This window comes from Homarus americanus, unplaced genomic scaffold (assembly GCF_018991925.1).
Source record: "Homarus americanus isolate GMGI-L3 unplaced genomic scaffold, GMGI_Hamer_2.0 scaffold39155, whole genome shotgun sequence".
Taxonomy (NCBI): Eukaryota; Metazoa; Arthropoda; class Malacostraca; order Decapoda; family Nephropidae; genus Homarus; species Homarus americanus.
In genome coordinates this window covers 9,538,339-9,554,208 of record NW_024737042.1, presented here as the reverse complement: position 1 = coordinate 9,554,208, position 15,870 = coordinate 9,538,339, and the positions used below count along the sequence as shown (strand labels likewise).

At 35.0% G+C, this 15,870-nt stretch overlaps 1 protein-coding gene and 1 long non-coding RNA gene across 3 annotated transcripts in view; one reads left to right on the top strand and one right to left on the bottom strand.

Annotated features, from left to right (window-relative positions):
• LOC121872683 (acylphosphatase-2-like) overlaps positions 1 to 11,277 on the top strand; it is a 41,222-nt gene extending 29,945 nt beyond the window's left edge. For both annotated transcript variants that reach the window (XM_042375665.1, XM_042375664.1), the window contains exon 5: positions 2,404 to 11,277. In XM_042375665.1, coding sequence (XP_042231599.1) covers positions 2,404 to 2,518 — 115 coding nt within the window. In that variant the 3' untranslated portion in view covers positions 2,519 to 11,277. The remainder of the gene's footprint in view (positions 1 to 2,403) is intronic.
• The window catches only part of LOC121872685, a 4,810-nt gene continuing 208 nt past the window's right edge, over positions 11,269 to 15,870 (bottom strand). Inside the window, exons 1-2 of the long non-coding RNA XR_006090141.1 lie at positions 15,257 to 15,870; positions 11,269 to 12,889 (exon numbers count right to left, since the gene is read on the bottom strand). The exon at positions 15,257 to 15,870 is cut by the window's right edge and continues 208 nt beyond it. This is a non-coding gene — a long non-coding RNA (uncharacterized LOC121872685). The remainder of the gene's footprint in view (positions 12,890 to 15,256) is intronic.

The following is a 15,870-nucleotide window of genomic DNA, read 5'->3' as shown; positions in this document are numbered from 1 at the left end:
AAATACTAACCCTCAATGCAGGGTACAGTTATATATACAGGTACAAGAAGTATATACTATCCAGATGAACAGTGTTTGATAGAGATTGTGCTACAAGCGGCATACCCTAGTTGAATGAAGGTCAAAAATTAAATTTCACTTGATTTGGTGAGATTAGCAGCAACTAAGACAGCAGGATATGAACTTCCTTTTATGTCTGAATGGGTTTTAACTGTGTAAGTTTTGACCAAGTATACTGAAACGAGAAGGTTGCTTGCGGCAAAACATTATCTAACATTGTCTATTTAGATTGTGCATCTTGCTGTTAAATATGTCAAATCCATCTGGCAAAGGTTGGTTCTAGAAGGGATGATTTAATAGTATAGACCTAATAGGCCACTTTAATAATCTGTAGATCATAAAAATTTTGGTATCAAATTCAGAGCCATTGATTTTGCTATTCAAGAAGGGTCATCTTTGGATTTGGGTGTACAGTAAAAGTCCAAAAATCCGGACTGCTTGGGGATTGGGTCGGTCCGGATTTTCGGATTCTCAGGCAGTACCTTTAAAATTCAAATTTAAAGAGGAATAAAGAAGAGATGAACAGGTACATTTTGATAGTTTATTCATTAGCAAATATAGCATGCTTCATTTATCAAAACTAGCAGTTTTAAAGAAAAACTCTGAATTCTAGAATTTTATTCTTTGCCTTTTTTATATCATAAATTGTAGACTTTCCAACGTCGTACGTTTCCATTAGAACAGTATTGCTCACACAACGTTTTAGTTTCTTAATTATTTCAAGTTTGTCACTCAATTTCAACGTGTTCTTCTTTCTCTTCACAAAACAAAGTTTATCTACTTTAGGAGCCATTATTATGGGCTTGTATAGTACTCTGTAAATGGAAAGAGTAGGACTCAAAATTACATATGTTGTCACAGTTTGATTGCTCGTTTTAAAGTGGCGACCACGTGGTTGCTTGTTGTTGCTGTGGCGCTCCCACATGCGCACATACAAGTCTGGATTCTTGGGTGGTCCGGATTTTTGGACTTTTACTGTACGGTATATGTTTTCATGTTTCCAATGTACGTTAGAATATTTATGCTTTTTGCACTTAAACTAACATTAGACCTGTGCGGTAGTCATCTTTTCAAGATTGGGGTCCAGCTACTTAGAGTCATTAAGGTTACACCGTTTACTTTATTTTATTAAAATTTGTGTGTTAGTAATCACCAAAATTTAGTATATACTCTACCTGTAGTATATGATTAATTAATACAGTCAACCCTCGCTTTACGCGGTCCCACATTCCGCGTTTCTCACGTTTACGCGGTACCCTGCCGAAACAGGAATGCTCACATTCCGCGGTGCGTGTACCCCTTTACCCGGAGAGCGGCTGGCGAGCCGCGCCATTTTTGGATCCAAACCTCCCGCCATCTGCCATGTTGTGTAAGCGGCGCGAGCATGGTGCGCACAAGGTCGCCCAGTCATCAAAACATTACCGAGTTCTTCACCCGCCACCCACCACAGCCGGCCCAAGTCAGTGAGTGATAATTATAGTGAGGATATGGACTTACGTATATGGACTTTGAGGGGTTTGACAAAGAGGCCCTGCAAGCCTCTGTGGTGGATAGTGATACAATTGATACAAGTGATACAGGTGAGGGCCAATAATCTGCCCTCTGCCTAGCCATCTTTTCTACTAATGTAAGTGTTAAAAAACCTAATATTATTGATATTTCTCTTAATAATTGTGTGTGCATACCATCATAAAGTTAAGATAATATTTTTACTACAACATAGTTGTGTGTCGTCAAAAAGTGGAGTTTGGGGGTCGGCCCGGCCTCTATTTCAATTAATCCCATATGTTATGTTGTTCACTTTACGCGTTTCTCACTTTCCGCGGTACCCTGTGGGTTGAATTAACCGCGTAAAGTGAGGATTGACTGTATACTATATGATGTGCATGTTTGTTGTTATGCATAAAGATGGTTAGCCTTTGTTAAAAATCACCCCCCCACCCCCAAAAATATATACAGTATATAAATTATCCCCTTCCATGAAAAATTATGTACGTATAGTTTGAAATTTTTTCCCCTTTTCATGAAAGAAGTGACTTTCTTGATTTTACCCTTTTTTGTCATTAATAGGTCATATGACTAGATAATAAAATCCTTTATCATTAATCTACTTCTGTTATTGTAGTAATATTATCATTTTTAGAAAGTCCTAAAAACATGTACAGTACTACTACATAATTATAAGGAGCAAACCATTTGTAAAATGGTAAGCAATTCCAGTACTGTATGCTAATGAAAAATTTTCAGACTAACTATTTCTGTATAAATAGAATGTAAAATATTAACTAACAGTTTCATAATTTATTAGATATATATTACTAATTGTTTTATGTTTTTCTCTAGGAAAAATTGGCTGCAGAAAACTGGAAGCCCAAGTTCTCGAATTGATAAGGTGGAGTTCAAAAATGAGAAGGAAATACAAGAGTACACATTCAAGCATTTTTCTGTCAAACACTAGAATCTGATGTTTTTAACTGTAAAAGTTGAATATCTTTCTGAACTGGAAACATCTCATTTACTGGAATTTTGTAGTGGCACTATCACAATATTTTAAAATCCTTGAGGATATGCTAGGTCAAATATTATGTTTATGTTTCTTATATAGGCTGTGGAGTTCACATGCTTCTATATATCTGCACGTCATAATGTTATAATATGAATTGAATAGAATCTTATAGCTATTAGCTCAGTGTTTTATGTCCTCAGGATTCACTATATCATATATGTGCAGTACAGTACTGTACTGTTTGGAATATTTGGCATGTGATATCTTGTCCATTATATTCCAAACTCGTGTACTGTACTGTTTACATATCTTGCTGTGCATGGGATAATCCCATACCTGTAGAATGCTATTCATGTCAGATATAACTTATGGACAATGTTGGAAGCAAAGCTTTAATGTAAATAGTTATTTATTTCATTAGATTTGCTTAAAACATAATGCAAATACAGTAAGTGTAAAAAAAAAAATATGCTCACAAATTACACCTACAGCTATATTTTACTAAAGGAATTGTATTACGGTATTGTCTTAAGATATCAAATACTCTACTGTAATTGATGTCTGTAACTTAAAAAAAAAAAATGGATACAATTATTTTTTGGTATACAGTGTATTTTGATCCCAATAAAGAGTACTGTATGCTTGTATCTTAGTTGATTAAGCTTCATCAGTAGTGTATACAGACACCAGCATATAGTAATTAGGATTAGAGGATCTTGGAAAAGGCTCAAAGCACTATCAGGATGTGTATTTGTGCTGTCTTCATAAGCTGCACACATATACCAGTTTGATTTGAAATTAAAGCTTAAATTTTTCTTTTATAAACTTTTGGATTGTTTTAGTATTAATCCAATTCAGAATACTGTACAGTATTTGCACTATTGTTCATGTGAAGAGGTGTGATTTCTGTTCCTCATTGTTATATACTTTTTCTTTAAACTTGGTTTCATGTGTGGAAGTCTTCGGAATTAGTCAAGACATCTACGTGTAAGCCAACTACTGTACTCTTAAGAAATTCTGTCATAAACTCATTGAAACCAGGTTCCATCTCTCAAAAGAAGTTCAGAACTTACATTCTCTCTAAAATATAGATCATTACGTAGCCCTTATCATTTGTTTGTATTTATTATTATTATTATTCCTAAACTGCTAGTTTATTTAAGATTTTTATCAGATATTTTTCTGTACAGTTTAAGTCTGTATATCCACAGGGAACCATTCCTGAGGTCTTACAGAATGGCTGTTTTAAGAATACGTATATGGAAGTTCCCCTTTGTTTACTAAACGAACTTACAGAAAATATGAATATACTGTACACTGAGCATGCCAGTTTTAGAACCAAGGATAAAGTGTAAGAGCAAAAATTTTCCGTAAATAAAATGAAAAGATGAACAAATTTGATAAGCCAGCATGGTAACAACCTGCCATGCTATAGCTTAGTTAATCATGAGAGGTGGAACAGAAGCTGTAATTATTCAGTCATATTTATGACAAAAATGGTGAAAACATGTTTGAATTTCAAATGTTCAGGTAATCAATTACAAATACAGTGCTGTACTGTAATTGTCATGAAATCAAGTAAGGTATTTTGGATTTGCAAAGTTTGTTTGTGTAGGCCTTCAAATATGCAATCATCTGGTGTATATATATATATACTGTATGTCATTTTGTTTGAAATGGTCAGCAAAATTCAGGTTAGAAATTCTAAGAATAATATTAAGGAAGATATAAAATATTTATAGCTTTATGTAACAATACTAGTTCATTCTAGTGACCAGATATTTAAATTTGGTATTTCAAGTTCAGTTTTACAATCCTGAATTTGCAAAAGATTAATAACTAAGTAGATAGTAGAATACAAATATTTTTTTCCTTAGTATTCATAGATAGTCCAATACTGTAACCTCTTTAATAACAAACAGTTCACAACCACATTAATAAACAAAGACGTGGTATTCTGGGTAATATTGAGAAAGTATATTGTTGTAAGATATATATAAATTAAATTTAGATATTGGTTATTCTGTTCAATTAATATTAGGGTAGCTACATGTAAGAAATAACCCCCTTAATTTAGTTAGTTTGCATAATATGGCTACAGTTAAAAAATAAGAATGATTAAAATTTGTGTTATGAGTCATTCTTCATATTGCAAGATGTGTTAACACTAATGCCTCAACTCTCCAATACCGCATCATAACTGATGATCCACTCATACTCTTCTCCTCAGTCTGAAAGCATTTGCATTACTTTGCAATATTTTTCCTTTACCTATGTAAAGTATATTATCTATCACTATCCTTTTATGATAAAAAAAAAGATGTTCTGTAGAGAATCAACTACTGTTCTGAACTTTTTATTGGAATTATTACCTGAAGGAGAACCTCTCAATCATTTCAGTGTTTAACCCCTCCAATGAATATGATAATCCTAGACATACCATTACATGTTGAAAAAAAAACTACTGTATTCTTAAATAATGTCAGATTATGTAAAAACCCTTAAAATATTCATTAGTTTTGTTGTGCTTACACATTTAAACAGCCCTCACAGTGTTTCAGTGTCATAATTATTAGGTAACATAGAGTGGCTCTTGAGACAACTGGGTGTTAATGCCATCCTTTCGCAGAATATTTTTTTTTTATTCACTTAACATTCAGATACACTGTATTACATATACTGTACTGTACTGACACTGTATTACATATACTGTACTGTACTGACACTGTATTACATATACTGTACTGCACTGTGATACTTAATACTTAACAATACAGTACCGGTAGTCCTTTGCCAACCGCGGGCTCTTGAAAAATCATGTGGTTGGTATTTCCACAGTTGGCAAGATTAAAAGCTTAAGGGATTAGGTTCCACAGTCACCGATAACACTCGCCAAAGCCTAACTAAGTTGCCTGTTCCTTCGCAAAACAATACCTGTATTACACATTTCATTAAATTTGAGTCAAATACATATAAAACAGCATAATATAAATTAAATAGTAATATAAATTTAACAGTATAAGGGGTATTTACCTTCATAGAGAATGATGGTGGATGAGGATGACATGCCCATATCGTAGCCACCCGTTAGTCTTTCGAGCACTTCCACTTTCTTTTCTAGAGTCATTACATTCCTTGCCCCTCTTCACTTTCTTCTCACCTTTATCACTAACACTCAATGCATGCTTAGGGGCTGTAGTTAAAGGCAAAATCATTGTTATTATGGTAGAAAATACATAATAAATATCCAGTGTATGGAGCAGTAAAATATGTCTACACTGTACGAGATCACAACACTGAGACAGCACTGGCGGGAGGCTGGACATTGAGCGAATGAATACATTAGAACACGAAGGGAAAATGACGCCGTGCTAAACCATGGATACTCAAAATTCAACGCCATGCTTGAAATGGTATCGAGCAAAAACCCTGGATACTCAAAATCCGCAGATGGAAAATTCGCCATTAGCGAGGGACTATTGTATACTGTATATACATTACCGTATTTGTGGTATTTTCACAAACACTTTTTAGAGTAGGAAAGTTATGTATGGTAGCAGCTGGTCTTGTGTTTTGGTTTATTTTTATCTATCTTACTAATATTCATATGTGTATTCACTCACTCCATGCACATATCAATATACAGTGTTCTCAGGTCTGGAAACATTATTTTCTCCATATCCGAGACAATAACTGCTGTCTGTCCATTACTGGACTCCCAAGCTTAGGCCTGGATTGCCACTTATTCAATTTTCATATTTATTGTATACATTGTTTCCAAGAACCTGCAATTAGAAGGAGTTTGAATTACTGTTCAATGTAGATTTGACACACCTCATTTTGGCTGTCCACATGTATGGGAGTTAATGACAAAAAAATACATGAATTCCTTATTTCCATGAAATTTGCTATTTTCTCCATCTCTTAACAAAGAAAACTGAACTTTATTTGGATAGAAGTGGTAATACAGATTATATTATGAAATTCTTAATATGCACAGTGTTTGTTTCTTCTGTTTCATAGTACAAGCTATCAAATACAGAATTAACATTAACATAATATTTTGATAATAGATGTTTGATTCACTGTCAAATGAATATTGGCCAACCTGTATCATGTAGACTAAATTATTAGTCAGAAATGGTAATTTTGAAAACTGAAGTACATTAAACCCTTTCACTACAGTACACCTATACCAAACAACCGACCAGTCACGGCAGCATTCATCCCCTCTTTTAACTTATCTAATAATTCAACTTTCTTTGTCAGGGCCATCACTGACTTCTGCCTTTTACATTTCACTCCAACAGTATCACTAGCACTGACACTAGGCAGTCTTTTAGACTACAGTTTTGAGAGAACAACATAAGATGCTGCATCACAGGCAATGGTTGAGCGCAAACAGAGGGAGAGGAGACACTGCGGGCGCACGGGGCGACTCATTGTGTTGCGGGAAAAGGCCCACAAGCTTGCTACCATCTGCTTACCGCTAATCATCAAAATTGCGAAATGCAAACCCGCAAATGGCAAGGGTCTACTGTATTGGGAGGAAGTGTCCTATACATAGTATCTCAAACCAACTAATTTATGTTTCAGAGAACAGTAATGACATACAGTACTATACTGTAAAGGTTCTCTAAATAAAGCAAACAACAAGGCTATGCTTAAGGTACAGTACCTACGTAGGAGAATTAGCACCATGTGGGTTCGGTGAAAATCCTAGTTGGCAACTTTTTTTTACTTGGCCTTGACCCATTACTCATCTGGCTTCCAGAATACATAAGCATTGTTATGAGATCGTTTTTCTGATACACATTTACATTAAGAAATGTAATAAAGTGGATTTTTTTTATATATATTCAATATACTGTACAGTATTTGTATTATAAAATACTGTACTGTATCCAAAAATTACTTTACGAATTATACAGTATACTATGAAAACGATCAAATTTGAGGATTTTTCCGACAATGGAAAATTAAGATTGTATTAAAAGGAAAGTGTAAAATTCAGGAATTAAAGCAGTAAAAATAAAAGAGTCAAACAAAAGTCTAAAGGCATTAAAATTATATTTTCTTGATCACTTTCAGAATCGAGCATTCACAGTAGACCAATTGGATGGAACAAGGTGATGTATCCATAGCTTACCGGTAGTCAATCAGCACGCTGAACGAGTCCCTAATGAGTAATTAATTTTTTTTATTCGGTAATAATCTGGCTCCAATTGCAATAAAAAAAAAATCTACACTATCTTTTATGCCTATGTACAGTATCTCAAAAATGTATCTGCTAGGATGGGTCTGATGACTTCCGAAATGCTACATGTAACTCGTAATGTCCCAAGAGGGTGGTTATGGGTGCCTCTGTGGCATACTGATCTTCCTACATTTGGTAACCGAACATCATATTAATTATGCCAAAATAAATACACATTGCATTACAGTAAGTCCTCGCTTAACGTCGTGGTTCCGTTCCTGAAAACCGCGATGTAAACGGAAACAACGTTAATGGAATCAAATTTCCCCGTAAGAAATAGATAAAATACGGGAGTTACGTTCCCCAGCCTTCCTTTGCCCCATAAAATACATTACATATCCATAAATTTGATGGAATTTTTAAAGAAAATGGTTTATATAAAAAACTAAATCATTTTGTATTGTACTCACTGATGGGCGGAGGTGGAGCGAGTATGTGGTGGGTAGTGAAGAGGAGGGTGGTGAGTCACCGAGACCCAGAGGGTGGCTCCTCCTCCCGCTCTGACTAGGTGAGAGAGGGTGATGCGCCATACAAACTAGTCCGTGACGAGGTTATACCGAATCAGCGGGACGTCTGAATCATTGGTATCTAAAGAGTAGCGACATTATAACGAAACAACGTTGTCATGGGCAACGTTAAACGAAGACTTACTGAACTTGTGTTAAACTATACAGTATACCAAAGTAAATGCATTTCCCAATATCTGTCATCTGTGGTCTCATAATGTTTCACACATTGTGTGGACAGATACTTTTTTAGACACTGTTCTTGGTTATGCATGCATAGTCATTTGCAGACAACATTTTAGATTGTAGAAAAATTACAAGACAATAATTTCTACTCTTGAACAATATATAGACATCAAAAATTGACATCTGAAGGTTGTAGATGTTCATGTGAAACTGTGTACAGTACTATCATATTTATCAGGAACTTAAAAGACACCGGCCTTCATGTTAATCTACAGCATCTACCCAAGTAGTAAGTGCTCTAGATTTATGTACAGTACATCTGACTACAAGTAAAATTAGGACAGTACTGTACAGCATTACCCAAATCCGAAATCTTTGATAAAGAAATTACAATCTCCTAATCGGCATCAGCAGTTTGTCTCTCATTATCAAAGCATCTTTATAAATGTTCTGAGATTTTCTTCTTGTAACATTATTTGCCTAAAATCTTATCAAACTTATTATTGAAATAAGTAGTAAAATTTATTATGGAAATTTGTCAGTTCACTACAGCAACATAATAGTTTTTACTTGTACAATACAGTACTGTACTACATTTATAGAGTTGAAGTTGGTATGGTAATACAATATACTTCCTTACATTAATAATGTAGAAAATAATTCACTGTAAAGTTACAGTACAATATATGTACTGTACCTATATTTAAAATTGTTCATCATTATGATTATGGTATGAACTGTAATTGTTTCATGTTGAAGGGGATTTTAATTTTAAGGTTCATAATCCATGACTATTGTTTTAGTGATACTGCAGAGGTATTTGCCCTCAAAGGAAGTTATATATGTACTGTATACCCAGTAACCAAAAAGCATGATTCTGACCTAATGTATACAGTACTTACCTAGTATGTTTTTAATGCAGTAGCTTCATTCATTTACTTGAACTCTTGTTTTTGTTTTTTTTATTCTAGATACTATACAGGGTGATTCTCAGTTGTGTACAGTAAATTCCAGAGTGAATTCTAAGCCAAATGTCCATATGACAAAATGATGTAATCTAGGTACAGCAGTTGAAAAAGATATTGACATAATGGTTGGAGAGAAACAACCATAGATATTTGTGTAAGTTTATTCACATAACCACACAATGTGATACAGAAGCAGAGGGTGGGAATTTTGAACATATACTGCTATAACACAGTAGGTAGTATGCAGCTATCAAACAGGGAGGTACTACCACCTGGGAAGATATTGGAAGCATAATGTGTTGTTTAATGGTAGACCCTGCTGCCATATGGCATCACGAAAATTGTGACCCAAGCCCCAGGTTGCTGATCTGACTTTCTGCCACATTTACACGCAATTTTTTACTTTGAGAACATAACACACATACCGGGTACCGTATATCGTTTCTCACTTTTGATCTTTTTTTTTTCTTTTTTTTTCTTTATTATTATTATTATTATTATTACCATCATCATCATCATCAGTGTTGTTATTATTACAGTATTATTGTTATTATTATTATTTTTTTTTATAAATTTTATTACTATGAACTAATTATTATTATTACATTTTCGTCCCCCCAGGCCCGGATGTGGGTCAGTGACCTGTGCCCGGGTGGGCTAATCCCCGTAAAAAAATAAATAAATAAATAAATAAATATCAGTTATGTGCATGAAATGAGACAAACATCTATGGTCGTTTCAATCCAACCTCACTATCATTACATTTTTAATCTCTTTTTTTTTCAACTGCTGTACCTAAAAAACTATGCAGATTCCAATATTTTGTCATATCGACATTTAACTTAGAATTGTACCAAGAATTCACCTTGTACTGTATGTCTCTTTCAGGAATACAGTACAGTATTTAGTGGTTTCAGTGGAATCTGCTGTGACAACTTTTATGATGACAAATGGAATGAACATATTTTCACGCACAGGAAATTATTATGATAAGCATGTTAACTTTTTTTCTATCAACATGGTCATGGCAGCACATTGGCCAAAAGATCACTGTTGAATGCTTTGACATTTTATTTTATTAAATCCAGGTTCATGCTTTGCTGTAACCTGAGATCAACTGATAGGTGTACTCCGGGACATGAAATGAAACTAACATGCAGAGTTCATATGGTTTCCTTTTGATATATGTTTAACATATTTATCAGTATTATCAAGAGTTAGGAAACAATTATTGTATTCCCATTATTTTTCTTTACCAGAAGGGGAAGTAGTTGTAAGTGATTTGTACCAATTTTGTGTTATTGTCACAACTAAGGCCCTCAGATTTATATTATAGGCATACTCTGAGCTGGTCACAGTTATATCAGAACGTTTTAGACTACAGGTATCCAATTGCTTTTCCATGTAGGGGAATTTTTTTCCTCTTTCACTGGCAATTGGCTCAACTAGTGGAGGATATATAATTATCTTTTAATCGGCAAAAGATAAAAGAGGCAGGGTATATTCTGTATAGTTTATTTGTTGCATTTTTTTTTTTGACAACTTTGATGTGACATTAATCCTAAGTGTTTTATGTGCTACCTCTATTGTAATGTAACTCATTTCACTGTACTGTGATTGCTCAAATTGCTAAAAAGTAACTGTGGGAAAACTTGTGTCTTCAGTTACTATTGAAAGTTTGATCCCCAACTGTGATATTTTGTGCTTGGACATCAGATTATGTCTACATCCTTGTCATTTTTCAAATTTAAACATTTATTGTAATGGAGGAAAAGAATAAAATCATAATCATCATATGTTTATCTTAAACCTCCCCATTTTCAAATAAACTGGTCTTAAGAGAATAACAACGCCTACATAGTCAAAAACAAAATAATATACAGGTATCCCCCTATTTACAATGGAGTTAGGTTCCTGGCCAGTTGGAACACTCGCGTGTATCATAAAAAAAAATACTACTACCTGTACAAAACAATTAAACAACACTCACCACATCATTAAGAACAAGTCTGGTCGTCATCACCAATGTCTAATTAAACCAAGTCAACCCAAGTACAGGAAGCCATTGTGAGGGGAATAGCGGGCACAATAGAGAACTGCATACGCGGACTGAGAACAATGAGACTGGCCTGGCTAGGTCAGCGACTTCTGGTGGCAGGGCACGTCATGTTACATTAGACCAATCACAGCTAGCGGCGGAGGGAATGCGTGGGTGGTAAGGATGCGTGTCCCAATCACAATCCGACACTTCATATGACGTCAGCGATAACGTAAGAGCGACCTAATGCGCACCCCTCACCGCGCCGCTTCCTGCGTATGGTCAAGAATAGACCGCGTGAGTAAAAAAATGGTGCGGTGCGTCTGGACCTCTCCAGTCGCTCGCCACGTAAATGATGAAATTTACCGCGTAATTAAAACATTTCATTCTGGCAAGGCACTGCGTAAATGACCAAACGCTTAAACAAAAACCGCGTAAATCCAGACTATACTGTATTAGTTTCTACCTATCAATATTTAGTATATCCACCCCCTCGTGCAGCCTTTGATGTCTCCATAGTGACTATGGGAGGACTCAACGACATCGTCTCATAGTGTGTATCAGATAATGTTATGTTGCCAGCGCGAATCATGAGATGATACGTTATATTACCTCATCAATTGAGGTAGAAATAATATTGAAATGCAGTAAATCACAATGTAATTGTAATTTGATATGACAAATGAATGTAATATCGGATCATAGCGTTTCAAATTCCGTTTGAAGTGATTCCATTGTAACCTCAGTTCATGAAAACAGTGATGTTATATTCCTATTTGGCAACACATTCCCTGGGGCTGAAATAGTATCTAAGGTGCATAAATCAGCAGGTTACTCATGACATTATTGGTTTTGCATATGGTATCACAATTCATCCTATTTCATTACATTATGTAGAGAATAGGTGGTATACTGCAGATATCATGGTGATTATCAGGTGCAAGAAGAAATAACAAAAGGTGCAACTCGCAATCAGAAAAACAAACTGAACCGAGACTGCTGTGCACGTGTTATTGTGTTCATTTTCAAATACATCCAGCCCCCCCTCCCTGTACATATTCTGATAACCAGATAACAGATTTGCACTCATAGTTATGCTGTCACTGGAAATTCATTTACTAGTAACAAGGAGACAAGGGCAATAGGATATGCCTGTAACTATAGTTGTATTATTTGACATATATAAAATGTGAAAACCAGGCAACAATAACTGTTCATATAGATATAATAATAACAAAAAAAAATTAAATTGGGTTCTATGATATTCTTGCCATAATGGTCGCCAGAGCTTAACACTCAATTATCACTCACCCCTTTACATACTGCAATAGATACCGATGCCAGACACCTGCACCAGGTAAGGTTAAGCTGAAAATAAAGGAAGGTTCATAGATAAGTAGAAGCATCTTAATTTTATTGTTAATTGCTTTAATTACATTCCTTGCACACACACACACACCTTTTCATCAAATTATTTAAATACTGTGGTACTGTATTTGTTCTTAAAATATTTCCTTATATGCAATTTTGATTTACTAAACAATATACACCTTAACATTCTTCATGATGACTAACCCCTCTTCCGCATGACCAACTTCTAGACCTACTTCCATTGATAACTGACAACGTCCAGAAAAAACTAACCTTTGTTCTCCGTTTGATATCTCACTGCCAAAACTAAGATAAATAGGAAAGAAATAATGGCACATTCTATTACTTGTAACATTTGTAAATGAATTGTGAACAGTCCTGTTGTTAAAAAAATCCACCCACTAAAACTCGACCCACAGCCTAGAAATTAAGATACAATACAGTAATTCAAAATTACATAAGCATGATGTATGATTTCTATTGAGTTCTAACAGATAATAGCTTTAGTGACTGCAATACATCAGTTATATTAACAAAATAAATAATTTTAATAAATACATACTGTGTACATTCTAAGAGTCTACCATTTATTCTTAAAAGGCTTTGGCATTATTTTATGACAATACCTAATACTGAAATAAAAGTATCACAGCACTGAAAAAGTACCAAAGAGTAAGACATAGCTAGCATTATCAGTCCATTCAAGAGCAATTATATTCTCTCAACAAAAGGCACATTTATTTCAACATGAATGTACTTGCTGAGCAGATATCTTTAACCCTTGAAGCCCGGGTGATGTTCCTCCACATTGACTGGGTGACCCAGGGTAATGTTGCCTAACTTTCTTAATTTTTTAAGCATATTTTTTGAATGTCCAGGCGGGACAAAATAATTTGTATTGGAAATTGATTTAATTAGCAGCTCAACTTGCACATAATCATTGTCTCAAGACTCATGGTCCTGCCAGATATCGTGACGGATGCACTTCCTTCTACCTCCCGTAAATATCCTCACTCCTCCACACCCAAGCGAAAGGGGCTTGCTCAACGGTAGTGCTATTCGTCAAGAGTTGCTTGATTCAAGTGGCATCGATATAGTATCGGGTGATGAAGACAATGATGAGGAGGAAACAGACCCAGATGATGTCTAGTTTGACGACGTAGCTAGCAGTGAGGATAATAGTGATACAGACAATGGTACTCTCTCCCCCTCCCAGCCACCATGAACCACGGCACAAAGATGTGACGACTTGGTGCAAGGAGTGTGAAGTTGCCTTGTGCATACTGTTACAAAGACTTCCACGCATTCAAGAAGTTCTAAATTCAGTAGACGTACATGTAAATAGTGTATATGTTTGAAAATTGTGATAAGTTTTGTGCTGCCTGGATATTCCTACTGTTCAGTATTTTAGTTCTTTGGAGGAAAATAGAAATAATTTGTGTTTTGTAGTACTGTAGCTGTAAGATAGAAATATGATACAAAAGTGCCTTCAAGTAAGAATTGTGTTGCAAGTGTCAACATCACTTCCCGCTCGCTCTGGGCTGAGTGCAATAGCTTCAAACAAGACCTCTTTCATCACTCAATACTGCTCATCAACACCCCACACAACTCTCCAACCATGCTACAATGAAAGTTGAATGCAAGTTCATTCTCCTGGTCTTTTTTGTATACTGTACTGTATTAATTAACTCATTTATAAAATGACAATGGATTTCTTTTTTTTGGGGGTCCAAACTATGCCCGCATTGGGGGCTCGGCGGGACTTACATTGCCCGAGCTTTAAGGGTTAAAGGAAAACACCACAATAAATAAATTATACTGTAGGTGTGTACTTCATTATCAATATTTGAAATGACCGCTATACTGTAATGTTATGTTAAAAACTGCTAATTAAATGCTCCCAGTCATCCATTGTTGCTTTTGCAGTGATGAATAAAAGACAAGTGTTATAACCTAAACAATATTATAGATAGAACATTATGTAGTCTCGGTCAAGATTCTTCAAACTCTGTTGAAGACAGCTGGCAACTCAAGGTCGTTTGTTTACTATAGTACGTAGAAAAAGCTATGAATAAATGTAGTGATTGGTGATTCACTACTTAGTTCTCCGTTGCTTAATTTAATGGTAGGGCTTTGTTGTTTTGTATTATATTATACTACGTACTACAGTAAACAAACGGCCTCGAGTTGCCAGCTGTCTCCAACAGTGTTTGAAGAATCTTGAGCGAGACTACATATTCATGATACTTAAAAGCTGAATTCCCACATCAGTTGCACATGTCCATTTTGGTCATCAAAGTACCATATTTATAAGAACTCACAACCAAATATTAAAATACAAAACACACTTAATTTTTACTCAACTGGATATATCTAGGAAGTCTTCAGTCTCAGAGTATGGCTGGGGATGTGACATCATATAATTTCACCAAATTCATGTGAACTTCTGGGATGTTTATTCATATCCAGGAATGAGTATGCACTGCTACCTTTACTCATAATATACTCTTCACAGACATACCTGTATACACGTACTTGTACAGTTACTCAAAAAATTATCTATACAAATTTGTGTCAAGAAAATATGACAACGGACTAAGGATTTTAACAACCCTACCGAGACACCAGAAGTCGTAGTGTTCATTCTGAAATTCATCGACCCTCCCCCCCCCTCCCCCCAAAGAAGAGATAGTTTTTGGAGTGACTGTAAGTACTGTACATCTTGTAGACACATGAATGATTAAATAAAACCTAATGTTAATTTAGGTCCAAAAATTTTTCTCCATTAAAATAACATTAACAAATCTTATCCACTGAAACTATAAAACAAAGCACATTTAATGTTTCTGTCAAAACTTTAATCAAACAATTATCCAATTCATGAGTGATAGAACCACAAATATTAAGTTCCTTCTCCAGGAATATAAAGATCTTAATTTAACTACCCTTTGTAAGACTAAGTTTTAACATTAGCAATG